The 25,980-nt window shown below is 46.4% G+C and overlaps 1 protein-coding gene across 1 annotated transcript in view; it reads left to right on the forward strand.

Annotated features, from left to right (window-relative positions):
• Window positions 1–25,980, forward strand: part of plxdc2b (plexin domain containing 2b) — a 45,347-nt gene that overhangs the window by 18,722 nt on the left and 645 nt on the right. The window contains exons 2-13 of the mRNA XM_068748001.1: window positions 338–558; window positions 6,786–6,932; window positions 8,890–8,959; window positions 12,210–12,332; window positions 13,927–14,045; window positions 14,929–15,028; window positions 18,100–18,195; window positions 18,308–18,389; window positions 19,852–19,912; window positions 19,995–20,151; window positions 22,307–22,345; window positions 24,973–25,139. Of these exons, the coding sequence (XP_068604102.1) occupies window positions 338–558; window positions 6,786–6,932; window positions 8,890–8,959; window positions 12,210–12,332; window positions 13,927–14,045; window positions 14,929–15,028; window positions 18,100–18,195; window positions 18,308–18,389; window positions 19,852–19,912; window positions 19,995–20,151; window positions 22,307–22,345; window positions 24,973–25,139 (1,382 nt within the window). The remainder of the gene's footprint in view (window positions 1–337; window positions 559–6,785; window positions 6,933–8,889; window positions 8,960–12,209; window positions 12,333–13,926; window positions 14,046–14,928; window positions 15,029–18,099; window positions 18,196–18,307; window positions 18,390–19,851; window positions 19,913–19,994; window positions 20,152–22,306; window positions 22,346–24,972; window positions 25,140–25,980) is intronic.

Genomic DNA, 25,980 nt, shown 5'->3' on the forward strand with positions numbered 1-25,980 from the left:
TTTTATGTGTTCTTTTCTATTGCTGAGCTAAAAGCTCATCATTAGCCTCTTTAGCCGAGGTTCTGCTCTTGCTTTTCTATTTCCACTTCCGGAGGAAAGAGTCCGTGGGGAATAGTGTGTGATATTCTGTCTGACGCCCTCCTCTTCCTCACTGACACCTTTCAATTGAAGACGCTGCACATTTTCACCCCAGATCCAGCGGTCTGTCTCCGTTTCAACGCCGTCTCATTTCAGATTCTGGACGGCTGGTCTGTGTGACGTCTGCCGAGTCATGCCGAATGCGCATCTCTAACAAGATAATTTTCACAGTCATGAAACCCATACTTTGTCTTTGCAGGGGTCTCATACTCATGCGCGCAAGGACTGGCGGGCGATGATGACGTGGCGGTGGACGTGAGGCTGTACAGTCACCGGTGGAGGAGGTGGCTTCCCCCGAATCCTGGGAACATGGACAGCAATCGGGCCAGCCAGGAGCAGGACCAGGATGTGCAGGAGGACACGGAGGGTTTCCCGGGCCTGCTGTCTCCAGAGGACACGGACAACAGCTCTCAGATAGAGGTGGGGTTATTTATTCATGCTAATATTAAAATCATCACAAAAGAGCAGAATCAATGGTTTTTAGAGTTTGATCTATTGATTTGGACAATTCTTCAGTCTCCTCAAGGCTCCGTGACTCGTGTCGATGGACAAATGCTGCTTTAAATGTGTGACTTGTTGTTGAAAACGCTCCCATGCAGGTGTTTTCACTTGTTTTTCATCCGAGGGTCATGAAAGAATGCATGAAAGTACGGGTTTCTCAATCTAAAAAAGCTGCGCCTGTTAACTTTCAAGGTGCAATCACCACTGAACACGGATGCCGACTTCTCCTTAGTGTAATTAAACCCACATGTAATGGCTATAAGTATTATGTTGTGTTTTCATTGCTCCTAATCAAGCAGAGCTGCCTCCAGAGTCCCAAATACGGAGCATGCGGTGGCTCGTGATTGGCTGATTTGAGCTCTTCTCCCCTTACACAGGTTTGGCAGACGCCTTAAAGGTGCCATTTTTCCGTCCATGACAAACGCGATGTAGCGAGTGGGCGACTGAGGAAGATACCGCTTCTAGCGTGAACGCTAGAAAATGACCCGGTCGTGAGTGGAATTAGATATATGGGCGAGTCGTGGGTTGAATCGGGTCTTTGCAACAGCCATCGGCAGTATTTTATGTTCCTCTGGAAGTTTGGGTGTGATAACTCAGAAAGTCAGACGTTTTATCGCACCGTGTGCAACGTTATAAAAATATAATAAGCCATTTTTTCTCTCTTGACAAAACAATCTTCCCTCGAGGTCCATTTGGTTCTTGCGAGGCCGATGGATTCCCCGAGTTTGTGCAGGTCACAAGTTCATGCTAGAATTCCAGGTTTCCAGGGCCTCCTTGTGGCTTAAATCAGCTGGCAGCCGTGGGAATGGTTTAGGTGTGAGATGCAGCCGTTACAGATCCGGAGGCAACAAGAAAGTGCAAAAAACAAAAAAAACACAGACAAAGGCTTCTCCTTGCGAGGAAGATGTTTTCTTCAGAATCACAGAGGCAGAGATTTAACTTTAATGTTGTGCAATGGATTTGATTGCAGGGGGATCGTCTCAACCGTAGCGTATTTTACCACTCAGGTGATTCCAACCTCTTAACTTTTGTCTTGGATCCAGATCAGGGCAGATCGTGGCCTCTCAAACGGGAAGACCCTCCTCATGTCTGGTGCAGAGGCCAAGTAATATAAAGAGCATTAATCGATGGCGTCTGTCGAGCTGTGCCTAAAAATACTTTGGTCGCCTTCCTCGGGCGAGTCTAATTCTCCACAGAGGAATGGTTGCTTGGTAATGAAAAAGAGGACCAGAGGAAGCCTTTAAGGATGAATACTTCAGAGCAAATTAAGGCTCATCTCCCTCCTGTGTGGGATGGGATCCTCCTTAAACTTGACCTCGAAGGGGCCACAACAGGAAATTAGCCTGGCCTCCCACATCTTCAAGACATCGCTGCTGGGGATTAATAACTCAGTTTGGCCCCTGTTTTGTATCTACGTGGAAGAAATGCGTCGCCCGCTTCTCCGTGCTGTGGCTCGGCGTTTGGCGCTCGGCATCGGCATCATGACACGGGCTCAGACGGCTCGTAAAGGTTTCCCCCCGTGGCTTCTAATCATCTCAGGTTTGCAGCCTCGTGTCTCTCAGCGGCGAGGGCAGGGAGCTTTGATCATCGGCTCTGAACAGTCGTGCTGGAGCACAACTGTAAGCGGCACTAATGCATAAACACCAGCGCGTTGCGGCCGCATACCATCCTGCAAACGTGTCCTCCCGCCGTTGTCGCCGCCGTCTGAGGCTCGTTTGTTGTTTGCCAAAGCTGGAAAAGCAGCCCAGAGCACAAACACGCCGTCATTCCTGCGGCCATTACTCAACCGACACACACAAACGCATCCCCCTCACCTGCCACCAGGCGCCCCGCTGACACGGCAGACGCCCTCGCCGCGAGCTCAGAGACAGCTGGAATCTTCCACCCGGCGCTGGAAAGATTTAAGGACTTGTCTCTTCCGCTCTGAAGCTGGAAAGGCAGACGGAGGAGGTGCAGCCGGTCCACCTGAAGGAATAATGTCCCCCGTCAGACACTTTCACAAAGTGATATATCGCCATACATCTGTGATGGTAAACACATTCCACGTTAGTTGTGTCGTAATTCGTGTTTTCAGCACGCCTGCCTTTTGTCCATATCTTCCGGCTGTTACAGAGAGAGGGATTGGCTGCCAAATGTCCCGTCCACTCCTCATGATTGGGGTTTATTTTAAGTCATGTTTTAGGTAAGACAAATAAAACCAAAGACATTTGCAGAATAGCAGAAAAAAATGACAGATTTCCCTTTTTCGGTTTGAGGGTTGGACATACGGCAGGAAATAATGCATTAAAATTTGGAGTGGATCCAGAGTCAAATCATTTTTATTACCACTGTTTGTCGGTTTATGATGATTGGGTTAGGCCACATCCTCACAAATAATGTATTCCCGGTTATTTGCTTCCTTACTTTAGATCCCATCCCTCAAGCATCCTTCGGTTAGCTTAGCTTAGCATCAACCTTGGGAAAAAAAGAGCTAAAAAGAGCGATCTTTTCTGAATAAAGTGAAACTGGACAGAAATAATCCAAGTTTTATCCTATTATTTTCAAACAAATGATCTTAACTTATATCGTTCATCTCATTCGTTGTGCTTTGCTATGTTTGAGTTCATTGCTGCCATTAACATGACTTTCTAACAAAATCTCACGGAGATATGCCGGTTTACATCACTGGTCTTCACGACAGACTGTTTGGCGCCGTGGACGACTGTGACTCACTATCATTTCTGCCGATCATTAACCCGGAACAGCCTCTTGGCTCACAAGTGTCTTCTGGGTCACTGTACGAAGCAGGGTTCGAACCAACTGCCAAAACGATCATGAGTTCCAGCCGGGTTCCCGTCAGAGTACGGACTTGTCCGGTTACGTTGCCAATAACGTCTTGTGGCTGCTAACAGGTGTGTTGTTGTTGTTTATGAAACGACGTGAGTCGGACCGGCAGTTGTTGTCATGGTAACCCGGCCGTTATCATCGTGTTTCTGTGAGGGTTTTCCCACAACTATAAATCCATAAATAGATTGAGACTCTGCTCTGCTTTGAAATCCGGTTGTTTTCCAGATATAGCGGTAGCCGCGTGGCCACTGGAGCGACGACGGCCGACAGAACATCCTCTTCTTTGACTGACTATGACTGAATAACTCAAACTGGACTTCTTGTTTTATATTACAGCTTTTCTTTTCACCAGTAGCGAACCTTTAATTGTATTATTATTTTTTTCGCGCTGTTCCTGGCCCTCATCCCCCGCCTGAGAAATTATCTGAAAACCCAGCCTGCATACTGAGAGAGCCGACACGGGGCCCTGACCAACTAAAGTTTGAAAAACTATTTTAGAAGTTTGCTCACAGCTGTCAGGTGGCACCATTGTAAATCCGAAATTTATGAGGAGCACAAAAAAAAAAAACCCAGGTTGGCAGCCACCGGGATAGTAAATTCTTCAGACTTCTTTTTCCAAATCCGGCGTCCGAGTGGAGCCGAGTGGAGACGCAGCTCCTCCGAAATAATATGTTAAGTCTATGGTTTCATTTTCACCCCGAACGCCCGTCCTGATGATTCAACCGCTGTCAGACACGCCGGGTTGCCAAGGCAATCGCCGCATTAGTGTCTGGGGAGCGCTGTTTGCATAGCGTGCTCTGATATGAAGTAATAAGTGTGTGGTTTATGGTGAAGACCGCTCTGGAATCTCTCTGGGGGGGGGGTTCCATGCTTTTATGCAATCTCAATTTATTTGTGAATTTGTGAAGAAGCCTGCAGCTCGGCGTGCTAATTTCTTCCATTTCACTTGATTCCCGGCACCGTTTTTGCCCTCACCACGATCCATATTCAAAGCCTGCAGAGAATACAAATGAGCCCCCCCCCCAATGTTTATTTTGTGTCTCATTTTGTCTCGTTAGAGGAAACCCGGAGAAAACCCACAGGGACACGGGGAGAATATACAAACTCCACACAGATACCTTCTTGCTGTGAGGCGACAGGGCTAACCACTGAGCCACCGTGCCACCCAGAAGAAGAGCCGCCCCTGGACCCGAGTCCGTCCAGGTCCCACAGGCACTCGGGTCAGGGAGGGTCTCACTTCATTCTCACCGCGTGTGTCAACATGTCAAATGCCTGAGACACATTCTACATCCTCTCCTCTACTAAAAGTAATCTATTACTGCTTGTATTCTCACATTGCTGAGTGTAACCACACACATGCCAGTGGGACATGGAGCGGAGCGATGAATAATGGATCGCTGGCGTTACCAGCCGATGAAGAGCTGGACCCGAGCGACGGCGTCTTTTTTTGTGCAGCTGCTTTCTCTCGGCTGCATTCGTGTGTTTGTTCAGTGTCTTACAAAGGGTGGGAAATAACCGTTAATCCCAACATGGTGCAACATTAATAAAAACCTCAATCAGCAAGAATTCACAAAGAAACTTCTCAGCTGCAGTTTGTTTTTGTAATAGAGCTGTATTTTCTTATGAAAAACACGAGTTCCTCGCAGCCGCCAGTGCATCTGGCGTTTATTTAATGCATCTTATTTTCTTCAAGTTAAACTCCAAGAATAATCTCATAAAAGCAAAGCGTTAAATGCCCTTATTGACTGCCTGTCCCGTGTTCGGGAGCCATTCTGAAGTGAGAGCATGTTGGCGCAAGATGTTTGGGTCTCAGAATAATGCAATATTGATGCGGTGGGCGACTCCAGCAAATACCTCTGGGAGGGAGGGATGGGCTGCACAAACAAAATGAATCTTAATTACAGTTTAATTCGTCGGGTGCGTTCACATTATAAGCCTCGTCACTTCATAAAGGCTAAACCTGCAATGTGAATGCATCTTTTAATTCGTCCACCATTGCTTCAGGTACACGGTTGTCATGGTTAGTCAGACCTCGGACATCCAATCTGCATCCATGCAAGTCGATCTCCTCCCGTCCTTTTTCCAGTTGTATCCATATTTCTGGAAAACCTCCAAATCCATCATCTCCAGGAAGATTTTGGGTCAGAATTGGCCTGAGGACGAACATTCGTGTTGACTGTGTGTCTGGTCGGGTCTACCTACACCCAGCTGGACGATGGCTCCATGCCCGCCCTTCCCTTTCAGCCCCCCCCCCCCCCCCCCCCCCATCGCCAGCTGGCTTCCGTCACCTCCATCTCTCTCAGTCCTGCTCAGCAACATCTTGAACTGATTAGGAGGAAGCTTTGCTGCCTTGCGTTTTCTGTCTCCTCCTCTGTTTTCTATTCAGAACGCAATGTGCTGACTAAGGCTGCCTGGAAGGGCAATTTTTCCCCCAACACGGTTTGTCTGCACTGTGAAGAAAGCCTCCTGTCAATGTTTGTATAAATCTACAAATGGATCAAAAGTAACGGCGCCTATATGCCCGACCCTTTTTGATTTCTTTCTTTTAAATAAACATCATCATAGGCCAAATAGAGGTGGCTGACAAAAATTTAAATGGACGTGCATCTAAATTCTTGAGGCAAGATTCGCTAAAATAAACATCGAGCTTTTAAGTTCCTGTTAACAAGAACGGAATAAAAGTGGTGTAAACTTCCCGTGACTCACTGCTAAACATTAACTTTAACAATGTTTAAGATTTAAAAAAAAATAAAGGTCCAGCTGTAAGGACTCTCATTACACCCAGCAAGCAGCAGGACTCACGCTGCACCATCTTCTTCCTAATTCTGTACAGGAAACAGTAAAAGCAGACAGGAAGTTCCCACAAGGCCCATAAAAGACCTGAATGCTCCTCTTCTAAAAGGCGATCCTGTCTGTGCAGTGGAAGACAAAAATTATTTGGGCTTCTTTTAACTTTAATTTGATTAGTAGACATGATTTTTTTGCCTTTCCTGTGCTGATTGTGCCCTAATGAAAACCAAAGAGCCGGCGGAACAGAATACACGCTTGTATTATTGTATTTTGTTGTGTGGAAAGATTTAAAATACTCTACCTTATTGTTTTGTGTGGATGTTTTCTGTTTGTGTGGAGCTCCTGAAGTCTCATTTTCAGCAGCATGGAGCCACAACTATGAGTTTATATATTCTGTATACACTATTTACTTTGTATTGACTGCCCTGGCTTCATTCAACACACACCTGGGAATACCTGTTCTCGTGCTACACCTGCGCAGACTTTCTTCTGAGCGCATCGATTCAAACTTTGTTTCCTGGCGTCGACAGGAGGATGCAGATCACGACTACTACGCGTCAAAAACGCACAACCCCACCGACCCGACGAGCAAGGACATGTGGGTCGATGTTGACCAGATGGACAGGGACAAAGTGAAGATCCACGGAATCCTGTCCAACACGCACCGACAGGCGGCGGTAAGTCGGCGTGACGGATTCCCTTTCTGTCTTCAGGATGTAAAAGCCGTGCTCTTTCTGCGCGCGCTTGTCCACGCCGTTGAACAGAACCTGTTGCGTCATCACCCTTGATTTTGATTTAGCTTATTCTGAGAGGGGCCCGTAATTGACAATTATCCTCATGATCAATTCCACGCCCATCTCACTCCCCACCAGAATCTAGGATAGAGGCGTTAAAAATCTCGATTAGTCTGACCAACAGACCCAAAACTTTGGCGAGTCCGGAACGCAAAGCGCCAGCGACAGGCCATCGGAGTGATTCGGTGTTTTATTACGCACAAGGAAGCGCAGCTAGAAAACGACATACCAACAACATACCGTACTAATATATTAGTGCCCTGCTCAACAACAGGGCAGCATTCGCTGCAGCAGCTGGTTTGGCATTTTGATTAACTGTCCACTTTCTCATTAGGCGTTTGTTGCTCTCTCTCTCCGCCCCCCCTCTATCCGTTTCTTCTCCTCCCGTCAACCCAAAGCCATTGGAGTAAACGGACAGTATTTATTGTACGGTAAAAGGTAAAAGGTAAAAGGATTGGGGCGGGGGGGGGAATCCATTTCAGTTTATAACATTACTCGATTGAATGTCGGGTAGATAAAACCTGGATGCTCTGCTAAGGAAAAGAAAATAGTATTTATGCAGCCTAACGAGATGTAACGTCTTCTCAATTCCAAAACCACACACACACATGCCTTAGTGGTTAAATGTGGAGCTGTAACTCACGGGAAAGCTCCTGATGTCATTTAAGACCGGCTGGAAGTTCCCATTAACGAGCTTTGGAGCACAAATCAGGCCCGTCTTTGCCGCTAATTCCCGTTAAGCAGAATTTAGGCTTCGCGGCCGTTAATCCACTCGGATGCTAAGCGGTTCCGGCATCAGTTTGTCGATTTGCGGCGATGGTTTGAGGCGTCGCAGCGTTTTCAGTCGATTGCCAGCTTGAATCTGTAGATCCAAACCTCTCACACGGGCCCGGGTCCGGCCTTTGCAGCCACTTTGATGTGGGCTCAGAGGTTAAAACCATCGAATCCGACAAAGCAAAAAACGAGATATCCGCTTACTCAGCATTTCTTCGCTTTGTCGTGTTGTATATCTCGCAGCCGTTAAAGTCAAGTTTTCAACAGCTTTAAAAAGCTTCATCGTTCAACCTTCTGGCGAGCAGGTGACCCATGTGAGGCGCCTGCTGACGAGCGACGGGACGGCGCCGACTGGGACAAAAGAGGAGGCGTGGATGAACAATAGCCCGGCGAGGAGATGGAATAGATTCCCGCATCGTGCATTCTGCTCCTCTACCTTTGGTCATGTAATGATAGATTGGACCATGCAAGCTATCCGTCTGAGCCACACACTGGTCTGCCCTTTCATATATCGTATAGAACGGCATCGCTGACTTCCGCTTGGCCTTGTTTGGGTCATCAATGGATGAATGTTCAAACTGAATGGCCCGCAAAACAATGCAGACCAAAGGGCGTGCATTAAAACCCGTCTTAAGTTTAGCTTCTGTGTCAGCAGACCAATATTTACCTCCGCCAAGGAGCTCGTGTTTTTAGCCGGGGTTTATCGGTTAGCAGCGTAGCTCAAAATGTTACAGACAGATGTTGATGGTGGGTGGAATCAAATCCACCATCAACATCTAGCAGCTCGGAGCTCAATGCTAACATGCTGCTGTAAAGGAAAGTTTACATGATAATGAGAATAATCAAAATATGTCCTCCTCTAATACCATCTTAACATTTCCATTCTAGAAAAGACGCGAAACATGTCCCACGAAGCGGCGATGATGGGCTCGTGTTCCAGCGGAATATTTCTTCGGCTCTGAACCCCTGTTGTTGTTTTTAGGGATGAAAACAGTCTCCTCTCTGATCCTCTTTGTGCCGCTGTCTTTCTGACCGAGGTCATCTGTCTGTCCCCCCCCCCACACAGAGAGTTAATCTGTCCTTCGACTTCCCTTTTTATGGACATTTCCTGCGTGAAATCACCGTAGCGACTGGTGGTAAGTGAACACTGTTCTCTCTATGGCTGTTATTGCTGTTGTTATTGGATGGCACTGTGTGTATGTGTGTGTGTGTGTGTGTGTGTGTGTGGAGTGTGTGTTCCTGCGGGATACCTGCGACTGCACAAAGACATCTCACCTCTCAAAGCAGAAAAATAACCGAACAAGCCATTTACTTCTTCTCTCATTTACTTCAGCTGAAATATTCGGGCTTGAGAAACGCTCGTCTGGCACAAACCACAGTACAAAACCGGCGACAGCAATCTGCCAGCCAAGCAGTCGGGCCCGAAACGAGAACATTTGCTGCTCTCACCTCAGCGGTCCGGTCTGACGGGGGGTAGAAAAACAGAACACCACAGAGCAGACTGGAAGAGAAGCCAGACCCGGGGCTTTGGACTGGAGACAGGAGACCCTCTGCCACCCTGATAGACATGGATAAGGAGGTTACGTGCCGGTTTGACACGTGACGCGGCAGATGAGTGTGTTCCACTCGAGTCTCGGACGGCTAAACCAAAACACACCCCGACCGGCTATTATCACATGAAAGCCTAAAGCGCTGCTCTTAGCCAGCTCTCCCAAAGATGTCGTGCTGCCAAGGAGTAAAAAAAAAAGAAAAGAAACCACCGCCATTGTCTCCATTTTCCCGTCTTGCTCCTCCATCACTGACAAAGTTTGGCTTCTTTGGATTCAGGAACGGTGCTGAATGGCGGTGTGGGTGAACGGAACGGGCTCAGGTGCTGCTAACGTGCCGGAGATAAGGAGAATTTGCATTCAGCCAGACGGAGGCGGAGGGACGAGGAGAGGGGACGCGGCTATCTGGCTTCTGCAGGGCTCTGGGGAGCTTTTTCTCTGAGACACCCTGCTCATAGACTTCCATCTCGCGGGCAGTCTGATTGCCCCCCCCCCCCAGCTTTCATTGCTGTCAGCTAGTCACCGTCCCATGAATATTAAATAAATATGAATCTATTTATTTCCTACCTGTGCATGTTTCATAAAGGTGCTGTGTCATCTTCATCCCTTCTCAATCTGAAAACTGGGATCTACACAATTACACATCTGTGGATTTGTTCACGTGCACGGGAATGAGAGGTGATCCCGATCGGTTACATTCATGTTGCACGTGGGCTCTGTCTCGAAGAACTCACCAAACCGGTGAGGTGGAAGGTACAGAAGCTGCATCATCGTATGCAACCAATGGCAAGCAGCTAAATTCATGACAGTGTGTGTGCGTGTGTTTGTGTGTGTGTAGGTGTGTGTGTGTAGGTGTGTGTGCGTGTGTGTGGGTGTGTGTGTGCGTGTGTGTGTGGGTGTAAGTGTGTGTGTGTGTGTGTGTGTGTTCCACTCTTGGTTCGCAGCAGCTGTCATAAACAGGGAATATCTTGTAAATTAAACGCTGCTCGGGACAAAGTACCAAAGACCTTATCTAAACACGATGTCCAATAAAACCGAGCTTCGGTCTAGACGGCTCTGTTAATTCCTGCTGCTCTTTTCCTTGGACGCACCAAACCCACCGCTTTGGAAAGAACGAGCCCTCTCCTAGAACCTCTTTCTCTGCCTGCTTTTCATGTCTCCTTTCTTCTCATTGATTGCAAGGCTTTTGTTCCCCATGGTTCCACCTTCTCCTCAGTGTAGCCCCCCCCCCCCCTCTAAGTGATGGCTCGCTATTGAGCGCCCTGCAGCTTTCAGCTCTTTACCGTATTGAGAGGCCGTCTCATTTTCTTTACACCGTCAAATAAGTTGCATTGTGTTATCTGGAGATTGTCGTCCTAGTTAAAACCCTTGTTGGGAGAGGGGGGGGGGGTCAAAGCTCCTAGAGCTTTAAAGTGAAAAGGGAAATGGTGAACAGAAATAAAAGGAGAGAAAGAAGGGGGTAAAACATATTTGAGTTGAATGTTGGGTTAATTTGAGATGAGGCAGAATCATTACACGTCACATTTACATAACGATAAATCGCAACACCGCCCCCTAGTTGTGTAACTGAGTTGATGCGCTTTGTACAGGGCATGTAAACCCAGTAAAATAAACATTTGCACATTTTAATTATTGGAAAGGTTTCAAGTAAACATGAACCAGAAGCTTCTAAAAAAAAAAAAGAAACGCTGGCCCTTCTGGTTAGTGGCGTAGCTGAGCGACCTCGTTAACCCTTTCAGCTGATCTGCTCCAGGTGTTCTAAACAGTCACGTCTTTACTCTCCTTCATTACTATTTTCTCCGAGAGTGCTGACAGCGCTCTCTCTATAGCAAATAATTGAGCTGGGAGGTCTTTAAGGAAAGATTGATTCCCCTCATGATATGCTCTGCCTCTGGTTTCCAGAGTGATTGATGTGTTTTTATAGCCCTTCAAGTGCATGAGAAGACATATGGTGACATGAAATGTGGTTTTATAAGCTTGGCCTCAGTGAGACTTTCCCCCCAAAATCCCTCTTTTCTTTTGGACCCGGCCTTTTTTTCCCTATAGCCAATCTGGCAGCTGAATTTCTCCCCCAAAAAACCCAGAGAGATTCCTGCATGAGAAAATAATTTCTTATTCTGGGTGGTGTGATGATTTTATTCGGTACATACTAGTCTAATTGGAAATGCCCATCCAAAAAAAAAGATGGATCCATGCAAACGATTTTGGCATGTGCGATGCAGATTTAGTGTAGAGAAAATTCAAGATGGCAGCTCTCATGTTTGTATGGTAAAGTTGAATCTGCAGCCATTAGCGGGTTGTTTCGGCTTAGCACAGAGACATGAATTGTTGTCTTTCTGCTAAGGTAAGCTCATTTATCCGCCTTGAACACATCTTGGAATAGCGGTTGGGTTTGCTTTAGCTTCATCGCCAGTTGGGAAATTAAGATGTTGCTTTGTTCTGTTTTCATCAGGGCAAATTCTTTATGCAAAGTCCGTTCCCTCGTGATGAATGGTGGGGGGGGGTTTACTGTCGTCCGTCAACAGCCGTGTTTACAGGCGGCTACGTGGCCCATCCATGAGTGATGATGTGGCCTATAAAAAAAACACACACACACACCAGGAGAGTAAAGGGAAGAATTGTCTTCATGTATCTGATAACAGCTTTATAGATGGAGGAGTGGAGCGGGGGGGGGGGGGGGGGGAGTGTTTGTGTTTTATGAGTTGCTAAAGGGTCAATCCACCATAAAACACTTCCTCAAAGCAGACACAACACTAACAATGAACAGCAGAGCGTCTACAGGCGCAGTTTTTAATTTCATTTTAATATTTGATCTATTGTGTCTCACACTGCTCCACAGGTTTCATCTACACGGGCGACGTGATCCACCGGATGCTAACAGCCACGCAGTACATCGCTCCTTTAATGGCTAACTTTGACCCCAGCGTCTCAAGAAACTCCACGGTCATCTACGTTGACAACGGTAAATGTGTGTGTGAGTGGTTGTTTGTCCTTTTTTGCGGTCCCCGCGTTGAGCTGGCGACACCGACGGGATGTACCCCGACTGTCGCCCATCGAATGAATGAATATTTGCATCTGTACAATGAAGTATTTTCCCAGTTCACACATTACTGCATGTCCTTCACCTCATCGTCAACTTCCATTCCAATTCCACTCACGTCCGTCAAACCAAATCGAAGTCCCGCCTCACTTTTCCCAGCTTCTCCGCCTGTGATTGGCCGTCCATCACGTAGGCCTTGCAGTAGAGTGACTGAACAATGGCGCGGCCTTCTGCAGTGGAGCTCATCAGACTTTGACCCAAAGTGTCTGCCAGCCTGTTCGGGCAGCCCGGGCAGCCTCCCCTGCAGAACTCAATGCATTTTAAGCAGGCTTATACTGGGCTTAACTCGTGCTGCGCCATCAGGCAGTAATTTAGTTCTGGAGTCATGGCTCTGAATTTCAGTGCTTGGCCTGCGTTACAGCGTAGTTGAAGCTGCAATAATATTAATGGCGTGATGTTCAGCTTCAATGAAACCCACTTTGTCCCGCCTCCTCTAAACGCGTCCCGTCTGGTGCCAGAGGCTGTCTTTTCACACCGCGTGCCATTCATAATGTACAAACAGACGGCCGCGCCTTCTAAACCATCAGCAGAGAGGATCAATCTGATCTCGGCTCTGGATGGAGCCGCTGTGGTTCGTGTGATTTAATAATTGATCACCGGTAGTTGTGTTAACAAACCTTTATTAGCCTGGCTTGCAGCCAAAGGACGGGAACGGAGGGGCTTTCAAATCAACGGCTCCTCCAGAGTCCACAGTAAATCAGAGTAGCGGTAAAAGAAATGCGAGCCCCTCGCCGTCTGCAGGATGGAGCCGACGACCCCACGGCTCCGCTAGGCAAATACCTAATTATGAGTCGCTTCCATCCAGGGCGAAGTTAGTTGCTCACATTTTTTACTTATTCATAGATTCATTAATTCTCTAATGCATGTATTTATTCAGCTCGTTTCCGCAGGGTGTTCAAAACAAACTGATCCTGGTTCAGTGTTCGATATGTTAAAACATTGCAGAATATAGTTATTTATTTATTGTTTCTTATTATGCGGATTTGGTAGCTTTAATTCACAGATACCTTAAAACCGTAGCAAAGCCAAAACGAGAGGTGAAAAGGTCACTCCGTGAGCCAGTGTCTCTGATTTCCCGGCGCTTTCACATGAAAAACATCCACTGCTGTGAAAACGGCAGGAGCGACACGATACATCGCTAACCGCCACGCCTTGATTGGCTTTTGTCGTTTCATTCCGTTTCATCTGGCTCCAGCGGCGTGTTTCCATATCGCCGCTCACGCTACTTCAGCGCCGCGGCCCGCCACACGCCCGAGGGGTGAGATGAGATCCCTCAAAAACATATCAGCTTTTACAATCCTACCTCCTTTCATCAGGTTGTTTTTCACCTGAGGATTATGAATCGAATGGCCTCAATGTAGTGAAAAGAAAAAAGGACGTGTGGCCTTTCTGCAAGAAAGTCGATGACGGCGAAGCACGTATCTTCATCCTGCGTTTCAATGTCTTCCTCCTTTAGGGACTGCCCTTGTGGTCCAATGGGACCACGTCCACCTGCAGGACAACTTCAACCTGGGAAGCTTCACCTTCCAGGCAACACTGCACAACACCGGCAGGATTGTGTTTGCATATAAAGAGGTTAGTAGCTGCTGTGCTATTAACTAAGACACCATTTATCTGCATGGCAGCTTTATCAGACCTGCAAATTCTCCTTGTCGACAGTACAAGGCATGAATCGCTGACATGTCAATTGATGCTGGAGAAATCAGAGCAAATACTAATCGAACCTTGGAGAAATTTAAAAGACTGCAAACTCTGAGACTTTTCATGGAAAACTTAATTCCAAATCGAGCTGATATCCACGTCACACAATCTCTGCCACGTGTTAGTCATTTTAAATCCCGACCGCAGCCGTGAGAAAAGGAAAAATCATTTTAACAGCGGCTGCTCGTTAATAAACCTTTTTTTTTTTTTTGCAGTATTCCCTTTCTGCATGTTTGAAGTGGTTTCCACAAGGTTTGACATTATTTGACGTGCTTTCTGTTAGATGTCTGCGCGGAGGCTGTTAATTTCCTGCTTTCAATGAGGCACAGATTAAAGACTTAATTGAACAGAAATAAGAGGAGAACTTTTACGGCCCAGCAGAGACGGATGTGAGCGTGTGAAATCGCAATTATTGCATAATCCTCCATGAAAATTGTGATGTTTGTAGCAGCGGCTTTACTTCTTTTTTTCACTGAGGCGTCTTTTGTAACCAGCTTATTTTCCCATATTGGACAAACTGATCTCAAAGGGCCTTTCTGACTGGATATTTCATTATGCTGCTTTTACAGATCTGAAAAGAGCAACCGCTCTCATTAGATCATTTTTCTTGGAGTACCCTTTCTACTTTTAGGCCTACTCCTTTCTTGCTGCGTGATGTAAAAATCAAAATGTCAAACTTAATTTAGTGCTATAAATGTCAGAGCATTCGTTTTCTTGACGATGCACAGCGATTGATTTCTCCTGTTTTCCATTTCAGATCCCCGTCGAGGTGTCGCAGATCAGCTCCATCAATCACCCGGTGAAGGTGGGCCTGTCCGATGCCTTCGTGGTGGTCCACAAGATCCAGCAGATTCCCAGTGAGTCAGTCGGCCAGTCATTCAAGCTGCGTTTGCAAAAAAAATCAATTAACTGACGCACCAAATATTTGATTGGTTTTGGTTCAGCCAATCCCATTGTCAGAGGTAGCGCACCGTGTTAGCGTTGATTAGCTGCGCTCTTGAGATAATGCCATTTGAACCTGAAGTGTTCTGGTGACCAGGTCTGCTGAAAGGGCCCGTTAATTCTGAGTGCATCTGCAGCATCGCCTTTTTTTATTTGCTCTTTAAACTTGTTGCTTGTCAGGTTCGGCTCCGACTGTCGCCACCTCGTCCCGAACGCCGTTCCGTCCCTCTCAGTGGGCAGCTTTCAGCGCCGCGGGCACGGCTCCAGATCCACAGACTTCTTAAACCGAGCTATCTTTGATGCTTCTGACACGGCGTGATGAAACCGGCGTGTGCAGACTCTAACTTATGGTGTGATGAAATCTCGCAGGCAGCCAGATCGAAGCCAGGTTGTGGTGTTGGACGTGAATGATCCCTCTGAGGAGCTCGCCGTTTCTTCTCCACGTCAGATTCATCATCTGAAGCCATCGTCTCGTCTACTCTGCGTCTCAAGAAACCCAAATGTTTGAGATAGAGACGCCTCCTTTGACCTCACAGTCCATTAATATGGTAACAGATGCTTTCTGCAATTCCCCGTCAGGTTTTTGCAGCTAACTCATTAGCTTAATGCTAACTGCAAGAGCAGATCAAAGACTGTTCAGAGTTAGAAAAAGCGGCTTAATCAAAGTGAACCACCCTCCAAACTCTTGAAATCCGGAGTCCTACTTCGTCTTATCCACAGCATTTCGACATGAATCTGTATTTTGACAGGCCTCAGAGCTGAAGTTTCGAATAGGGAGGCTTTTAAATAGTCGACCGACTGCCTTTAGTCCCCTTAAGCAAAGTTAAACTCGTGCAACAACTGAAGCAAACGACGCTTTGTGTTCTCGGGTTCGGGGAGCATGCGATATTTACCAACGCTCACAGATCCGTGTCCATGTCTGAAGGCAAAGGGCAGAATTTGCATCCTGCACCCGTCTCCAGCCCAATGATGTCTGGAGACAGCGAAGGGTCTGACGCCAAAGATCACAGGTTCTTTTTTATGCACCTTCTTAGAAAGCAGGAATGGTAGCGAAAGGTTGCCGTAGTAGCTCATTCCCAGAAGGCATTCAGTCAGTTTGTAGGATGGATGGGATGCTTAATGTCCCATGTCCTTAGAACATTGAGCCCTAATGTCCAGGGAAGGAAATAGAGAGAGGAGCAATAATCACTGCAAGCTGGACCGTGAAGAAAAGCTCATTTAATTGCCGATGTGACCAGTTTTATCGACCGACCGTGGCTTTGTCCCACATTAAAAGCTCAAATAAAGTGTTTTACTTTGGCTGCAGGCAGAGCAGATAAGCATCCAGAGAGAGAGAGAGAGAGAGAGAGAGAGGGATGAGGTGGAATGCTTGTGGGTTTGTAATTAACCAGTCAGGTCCATGCACGTGTGAAGACACGGACTCTAATGCACGTCCCCAAAGCAAGGACATCCATTATTATTGTCTTCTAGCAGGAGGATACTGAAGATTGTGTCTTTTTATTGAATAGGCAGTACGTTATATAAGCTCATGAGCATGACACACTTTTTACCACCTGTCTCATTGTGTCAGCAATAACAACAACGGGTCCTCAAAGGGCATTGATTAGCTGTTTGGATTTCAAACTTCCCGTACGAACAACAGCAGACCAGCAACGCAGGATGCATCTGCAGCCTCGGGTTCTGGAGCTGGCCTTCCTCTGCCCACCCCCCCACCACCACGTGTCATTAGGCACCTGATTATCCCTTTGCTAGGGGCAAAAGGAAGTCCGGCACCGGGGGGAGGAGAAGCAGGGGGCAAAGGAAGTGCAGGTTAGACCGAGCAGGCTCGCGTTTGCTGCTTTGATGATCGCACCAAACGAGATCCTACAAGGACAGCACTGGAACCAGCAGACATCGAATGAGCCAAATGCAAAAATAAACTCAAACCTCTTAAGAAATGAAACGAAATTCATTATTGGTGTAAATACTCTAATACGGGTTCATGTGTGTTCATCTTTTGTCCAGTAGGGGGCAGTAAAACAGGTTATGAATGCAGCGCGACATATAATATTCATCCGGCAACATTTTTATTCATCAGCGCCAAATGACTTGATACTTTATGAATATTAAACTATTGATCGCACATTGAGCTCGATCAGTCTGCAGCGCCATCAGTAGAATACCTTCGACTTTAGCTGAGCTATGTTCACCAGCTAGCGCGGCCGCGTGCGCCTATTGGAGACCCTTTTAAATTGTCATCTGATACGCTGCTTTTATGAAATAACTAATTAGAGTCTCTTTGACCAAAAATAAAGACAGATTTGATTTGAATAAAGGAGAACACGCTCAAGCCGAGAGCCAGGAGACGGCTATCACAGCATTAAAGTCCATCATAAAGCCTCCCTTAAAGCCACGTCTTTTGAATTTTACACTCAGCAAGTCATAATTATTAAACCATTAGAATGCACCACAGTCCTATATAATAGGTGAGCCTCATACAGCCGTATTGAGCCACGGTTTTGTTGCTCATTGTTCAAGGAAACGCAATCGGACATGGATCGAGCGGCGTGTCGATGCAGGTTTCCACGGTTTATTGTTATTTACTCTCCAAAGCGAAGCTACAAGGCCACTAAAAGCAAGCAGCCCATTTGAAACCGACCCAGATGAGTTATAAGGGCCAGAATGCAGCGGGTCAATGATGCATTTATGCCGGCCGATGGACTTGCTGTTACAAATGACTTGAGAAGGCAGGTCCCTTTCATTGAGGTCTGATTGATATCACCTCCCAGGGGAAATTGCTTCCGTCCATTGCCAAGTCATGGGCTGACACTTGAACACAAAGAGAGGCGAGAAAATAAAGTGCTTCGGGAGCATGACCTGATTCTGCCTCCCGCTCCGTTCCCATTCTCTTCAGGGACCACTTGTCCCAGTTTTTTTATTTTTTTATCTCTGAGTGAAAGATTTGTGATGGTTGCTCTGTCTCTGTCCCTTTGTCTCCGAAATATAGACGTGAGGCGGAGGACAATCTACGAGTACCACCGAGTGGAGCTGACGAGGACAAAGATCACCAATTCTACAGCCGTGGAAATTCTGCCTTTGCCCAGTAAGAAGAATTTATATATTTGACTCCTGATGAAACGTTATATTTATGGTCTGTTTGTCAGGTTATTGATTGCTGCCATTTTCCGGCGTGTTCTGACCTTTGCCCCCTCCAGCCTGCCTCCAGTTCACCAGCTGCAGCGCATGCGTCTCCTCCCAGATCAACTTCAACTGTAGCTGGTGCCACCGGCTCAACAGGTCGGTGATTTGTCCGCTGCTGCTCTCAAGTGATTGACCTGTAACTCTTTCATTTACTCTCCATCCAGGACACACTCACTGAACTGAAATTAAATGTGCGTGCTTAACAGTTTACTAAATGGAATTGTGTGACAAACGGGCTTGAAAAGCGAGATGGAATGAAATGGTTCGCCTTCCATTTCCATTTCTCAGGACTATTTATCACGGGCTTGAATGATCCTCGGAGGAAAGCACGGGCAGCGTCTCCGTTGAGCCGGTCCCAAGCCCGGATAAATGCAGTAAAATACTAGTACCGGTAATTTTGTTTTACTAGTATATTAAAAAAGGTAAATACAGAATAACAGAAATCAGAAATTTTGTCTCATCCCCTCGTCTCCCCTGAACTCCAGTGGAAAGCAAATATTTGAGCTGCTTAAAGAAACGTTCCTGACAGCCGAAATGTGAGCGGCGGCGGGCGGGTTTTGTTTTGCCGAGCGGAAGATGCTGACAGAGAGATAGCGGGGAGGACGACCGGTAAATGATGGAGGAATATCATCATCCGCAGAATGAAAACAAAGAAAGCTTGTGTTGATAAATGTGTCGCCTTGCAGAGAATGTTTTCTGGAGGCTGTGTTTGGGGGGGGGGGGGGTTATTCAGTCTGACTCTAGGCAGCCACCTTTTCAGCACTTTTAATGCTTTATGCATCAAATATTAATCTGCAACTGTTTTATTCCCATCATTTATTCTGAGAGTGATGTGGACGACGGGAGAAAGCTGCAGTGCTTCCTCTGCGTGCGACGCCTTGAGATTTTGCTATTTAAGGCTTAAACAGAGTTTGGAATTTGACTTCCTTTCGAAAAGTCTTTTTCATCACATGCTTTATATTAGAGCTTTTTAACTGTAATATATCTGACCTTAAGACTTGTTCTGTCCGCTTCTCTTGAAAACTGCAGCGAATAGAAACTATGCAGCCTTGAAGATTCAGTACTGATCAAATATTAAGAAAAACATAGTTTATACTATGGTATAAAGTAGTTTTCTGGTAAATGAAGGCCCTCAATCTGTTTGAGGTGAGACAGAGCGCTCAATCTCAAGCAGCTTCCCTCTCTGGGGTAAAGCAGTTTGAGAGAAAAACAAGGATAACGCGTCTTCCTTGATTGAACAGATGAGGCATAAACTGGGAAGTAGGGAGAAGTAGAAAGATGAAAATGTACTTGGTCACAATCACAAAATGTTCCCCGGGGAAATGGGCCTATTATTGCCTTTGCAGCACAAAAGCAGTTTCAAGTTTGTCCCGCAAAGTCCCAGGTTCAAGTCTTCAAATGCGTTTTAATCCGATGCAAGAAGTAAAAAAAAAGACATGCATTAAGATAAAACAGGAGATTTCCTTCTTTCTGTGTGGCAAACAGCCAGAACTGATCAGTGACCACCAAACATTCAGCTTGATTTATGGACATTCCTTCGTGTTTCCTGCGCCTTCAGGTGCTCCAGCGGCTTCGACCGCCACCGACAGGACTGGGTGGACAACAGCTGCCCAGACGAGGTGGGAATGAGCCGGAATATATCCCGACACGCACGCCGTTTTTCTCCCACGCAGCCGTGACAACGTTTTCCTCCTCTCTCAGACCAAGGACAAGATGTGTGACGTCGTCGACACCACACACCTAAACCCCTTCACCGCCGCCACCATTTCCACCAAACCAACATCCAGAGGCAAAGAGGGCGCGGCAGGAAGGGACGGGCCCTCCACCTCCCACCCTCCGACCAGCGTCCCCACTGAAGGTAAAGCTGAACGCGTATTAGTCTTTGCTTCAGTGCGTTTTGCTGGAGATGGTTTTTATCGGTATTGATGAGGCGAGGCTTCCGCTGGTTGAATGAGACAAATCTGATCTCACCGGGTAGACACGGCAGGACGTTCATCTCAGGACGCTCGCAGCCGAGCGCCGTACGCCCCAGAAATTCTTTTAGTAGTTTTTTTTTTCATTATGCAGCGGTTAATTATTCAAAGTATTCTCATTTTATGATCTCAGTCGTATTTCGGTTTTAATTGCGACGCATTACATTTAAGTATGATGGCTTCGTTTGTGAAAGCTTAATGTTTAATCGGAAATTGGATTTCGCGGTTCTCACGCGGCGTGGAGCGTTGGAGTTCAGCGAGTTTGCCTCGATCCAGTCCAGATACTGAGGCTTTTTAAAAGCTGATCCCCATTATTACCTAGTATTCTCTGTCTCTCTCTTTCTTTCTCGCTTTCTCTCTCCTTCAAGGCCTCCTCTTAAATATAAGGCCCCATTGGTTAAATTTGAGTGTTTTCCCATCTTATAAAAAACAAAAAAAACCAATAAAAACATGTCCTAATCTTGACATTTTATAGATAATTATTGAACTAAACTTGTTTGTAATTTGTTGTCAGCGATGCACCAGCTCCTTCGATTTTGCAGCGTAACTTCTCCGGGACTTGGATCGGAGGCGAACCCGAATCACACTGCAGCGTAAACATATTCCACACCTCTGGTGTCCGTGGGGAAGAGAAAGACTTCTCACAATCCATCTTTAATGGACTCTTGGCTTCATGCGTTTGGATTGTTTTTCCTTCACTTTGGAACAACCAGCAATACGTTTGGCAATATATCAGTGTAATATTATTTTCCTTTTCGTTTCCATCCATCTAATTTTTCGTTTTCACCATTTTCCTTGCGTAAAACATTTTTTTTGTATACTGCAGTAAAACGGGATTAAATTTGATTTACTGCCTGCAGTATTCTAAAATCCAATTTTTGCATGATGCGTAAATCCTCCAACATGATTCTGGAAATGTGACTTTGAGAGGCTAAATAACTTCAAATGGGCTTTTTAGTCATTTAAAAGTACAGCATCTGCATTTTATTTTTATTCCATTCTGCCTCAGTTGCATTCATGGCATTTGTTCTACTGTTTTTCTTTTTTTATTCCCGCTACATTTAATCCCGCGTGATCTATCATGTCAGCTTCTAAACGGGGTGTTTACTATGAGCTGACCTTTTCTCCATCACGCCCACATTAATCATCTTGTGGAGTTTAAATGGACACTCCATCACAGCTGGGCCGCTGGGCTGAGGGTGGACACAGCGAGTTCAGGGAGGCGTCTGGATACCGTCCAACTGTGAGGCAAAACAGGACGAGTAACCCGACGGCTCAAACCGGGGCGTGACGAAGGCCGCTTGCTTTTATGCATGCATGCGTCCAGGAGGTCAAGAGGTCGTTTCGTGGCAGCTGACTCTTCTCTCTCTGGAGGCTCACCTGTCTTGTTCAGCTGCAGGGGTCAAAGGTCAGGTATGAAAGGTGGCTGACCTGCAGCTGGATGGGACAGTGAGCAAAATGTTGGGATTGTCCACATGGGGTGGGGGGCAATCCCGACATGGGAGGTTTTCTGGAACAAAGCAGAGCTGGTGTTCTGACGGGACGCACCTTCAAGGTTTTTTATTGTGCAGTGCGTGAATGATGCATAAATATTTGCTTCACCTCATGATCTAATGTCGAATTGAAGTTGGTAACAGAAGTGCGTCTGGCGGCAGTTTCTCTTTTGAGACTGCAGATCGAAAATCCTTTTGAATTGCATCGTCCAGTGAAAGCCATACAATTTGCATAATATAACTCCTATGGTGTGTGCGTGTGTGTGTGTGTGTGTGTGCGTGTGTGTGTGTGTGTGTGTGTGTGTGTGTGAAACGTCTGCCGCCCTTTCAAGGAGAAGTGGGTCATGCTACATTTCCATATTTTTGCGTGTAGCTTTAACCCCAGACAGCTTTTAAGTGTTGAATTATGAATGATTCATTTTTGATCAGATTTTAAGGGTGGTAAATGTCCTGTTGGATTAGACGACGGTGGACTGATGAAGGATGCTTCGGATCTCGCTTGGGAATATTGTTGATGATGTCTGACTCGTCCTCTCCTTTGTTGCAGATGACACCAAGATTGCCCTGCATCTCCGAGAGAGCCAGGGTAGGTCCTCATCTTCCCCTGCTGCGTTGTGCAATCGCTGCTGTTGCTATAGCTGCAGCTAAAATATTGTGTTTCATCCCTGCTGATTTCATACCATTGAGTGTGACGCCTCTGTCGTGTTTGGTTACACCGACGCATCGTCTTTGATTGCTTTTCGGAAGTGTTTTGGAGGACGCGCCTCGCTTTAACGCTGATAGACCACGGCCGAGGTTTAACTGCCCCGTGAGAAGGGAGGCAGTCGTCACAGCGTGTGGACGGATATGGGGGGGGGGGGGGGGGGGGCAGTCAAGGCTTCTGCTCAGAGGTTTTTATTACACGAAGGCACGTCCAAAAACTCAAAGCAGAGAACGTCTGGAACCAGAAAAATGACATTTGGGTAAAGAACTCTTTGAAAAATTGCAAACATGTTTGTGTTGTTGTCTAAATGACTGAAGGAGGTTTTACAATAACGCCTATAGGTGGGATTAAAAATGGACTTTGTAAATACTTTTGTATTTTTGGTTATTGCTGAAAACAAAAAGTCTGAATTTGTGGAAAAGGGGCTGCAAAAAGAAAACGTTTGCATGATCATATGATATAATGCAGTAATCTAATAGTAATCATGTTTGGTGATCATTTTTTATATAGGAAGGACATTTGTTTTACAGAAACACATCTCATGTGTGTCTAAATATATTTTCGAGTGTAACATTAAAGAAGTGACGGCTGGAGATAGACGGAGCCTCTCAAGCGTTTCATTTCCTGCTGAGAGGAAATCTGCAGCTTCCATCCCTTTCTCAATCAGACAAGCGCTCCTTCCAAGGCGCTGAGATGATGATCTGACATTTACCTGCCCGATAAGGTCAATCGAAATGTAAAAAAGGTACCTCGATTAACATGCAGAGTGGAAAGCATGTAAAGCGTGAATTTCTAGAGCCCGAGCCGGCTGTGATTTATCATTTTCAGGTTTTATGCAACCAGGCGGACGTTCCGATCATTCGAACCGCCATCAAAACACTTAGCTGAGCTCTCAAGCTGTCTGCTGACCGTCACTGATTTCAGCTCCATAAAGAGCTGATATAAGGAGCGACAGAGAGAAGCTGCCTTGAGGCCCTACTCAAAACCAGGACTCTGAATTATAGGTGTGTGTGTTGTTCCCGAAAACCCATTAGTTTAGTGCTCCAGAGGTAGCGCTAAGGCAGAACTGAAGAGCCAGCAGCTCGGGTCTCCGTTGGTCTCATTGTGCTTTACTCAACCTCTGTTATGCCTCTTATTCCTCTAGCCTGTCAGGGTTTACTCCGCCCCCTCAGACTGCGGCCTTTAGGATAAATACAATGCAGAATTCATTTAGCAATGTGCTAAATGTGAGCCATTTGTCTGTCCAGACTGCACAAATATAAAACTTTTACCGAACTGCAAGTATATGAATGTCATTTCTCTAAATGGGACCAGACCCATGCTGGTGTCCCTCCTGATGTCCCTCCTGATGTCCCTCCTGGGTCGCTCTGGGCTTCCTGTCGGCTCTTGGATTCGATATTTCTGACAGGAAAAAAAAGTATTAAAAAAGTGGTTGTCAAAGGAAACGACAGCGTCAACAGCCTCATGGTGTTTTTGGGGAATAGAATATCGCCGTGCAGAGACGGCCCACACAAGTTTGATTACCACCTGAGCATGAATCAATGGCGGGAAGGCAGGGGAGAGGCTGGCGGGCTGACGAGCTCGGCAGTATAGCTGCTAATTAAAGCCGGGGATGAGCTCTGCGGAGAGATAGTCAGAGTGGGGGGGGGGGGGGGGGGGGCACAGAAGAGGATCTGGGAGTTGGACTGAATCCGCTTCAAATCGATGGGATCTAAAGAATCCTTGTCGCTTGTTTCACAATCACTTCATTAGCGTGCTCCCCCGCTACGATCGGCGCTGGATCTGGCCAGTTTTCATTCTTATTATTTGTGTTATTGTAGCTGACAAATTGCTGTGAAGATTGTCTTGCGTCGTCGCCCCCCCCCATGTTTGGAAGTTACGCCTCCGCAGATCAAGGCAGATATTCCCAATAGGCCGCAAGACTCCCTCATTAACTTCAAAAGAACTCAACCCACCTGCTGGGTCAAGGGCCCAATATGGAGACGTGTGATCTCTTCCAAGGCTCGCTGAAGGACGGAATTATTATGTTGTAGCCCATTCCAGCCTCGGCTGGAGGTTGCAACAGGGCTCCTATCAGCATCTATAATGACTCTTCCCTCCTCCTATCAGCTCCATATGTCAGTAACCTTGCTTTGGGATGACTCACTCCTCAAGGATGGAATAGACTCTTAAATACCTGTGCAGATCATAAATTCCCAGCCAAAGAGCTCGTGAAGATTGAATCTGCTCCCAAATTCAAGATGTCCTCTCAATCACCTTTACTTGTGCATAGAAAACATGAAATACAATTAAAATCATGAAAAAACGTCATTTTAAAACGTGAAATTTAACATTTCAGCGTCAAAGCCCCCTGTTGGTCGACACCGGAACTGCAGGAAAAGACACCCAACCCTTTTCTTTTTTAATTGTAGATATTTGTTTACTGTTTGTAATTAAAAGGAGACAGAGCTGATCAGATCAATAAGAAATATGCCTGTTGTAGCTGACAGGCTATGCTTGTGTTGTTGCAGTGATGCCCGCAGGCAGCGCTGCAGACAGGGTGCCGGGCACACACCCTCTTCACGTCGGGCTGATCCTCGGCATCCTCTTGGTGACGCTCATCACGGTCGCCGGCGTGCTGGTCACCGTGTACGTCTACCATCACCCGACCTCTGCAGCCAGCCTCTTCCTCATCGAGGTGAGTTGGAGATGCAGCCGCCTGACATGATGCGAGATGCGAAAGAGGTTTGATTCCCAGTCGAGGTTTTTCTCTGGGCTTTAACAGGATGCAATCTGCCAATGAGATCCTTTTAGCAGCCGCTCTGGCGTTAACGCGATCGATCATGATTGGTTTAGCTTTTGTGGGTTAAGAGATTAAATGTTCTATCTGCTATGAAGATTGAGTGAATGATCTCAAAGCTCCAGAACAGATCTTATTAAACTGACATATATATAGTAGCTCTTATTCCGAAGAGTTAGATTGACTGAACTAAAACTGCATCATTTTTTTATTAAAAAGATTATGTTTTTGTTGGGGATTTAAATCCGCTCTGGCTTTATTCATCGGTCTAGTGCAGTAAATGCAGACCTTTCCAGAGCAGTTATTACGTTACGAATACGTGCAAAGTAGAAAAAAAAGGCTTTTTTCCAAAACCACAAATATTCCAGCGTAACGGCATGAAAAGATTCGCTGCACAAATGCACGCCACATTCATTATTTGGTGCATTTTACCCTTGAAATCCAGACTCGTAAATATTCATTATGATTTTTCAGAGGGGGATGACGAAGCGTAGGGCGCACAGACCGTTGACTCCCATCAGTGTGCAGAGTGCAGGGCACCGAGTTCTTTAAAAACCAAACTGCTCGTGTTGCCTGTTGGTATTTGTCGGTTCTACAATCTCCCTGATGTGGATTTTCTCACTAGTGTGGGTTTTTATCTCGTTGTCCTGCGACTCAGGTCTGATTTCATTCTGATTTGAATGATAATGAAGCGGACAAAGTTCAGAAAAACGCCGCAGCGGTCTGGCGCTACTTCCTG

This window comes from Brachionichthys hirsutus, chromosome 14, assembly GCF_040956055.1.
Source record: "Brachionichthys hirsutus isolate HB-005 chromosome 14, CSIRO-AGI_Bhir_v1, whole genome shotgun sequence".
NCBI lineage: Eukaryota > Metazoa > Chordata > Actinopteri > Lophiiformes > Brachionichthyidae > Brachionichthys > Brachionichthys hirsutus.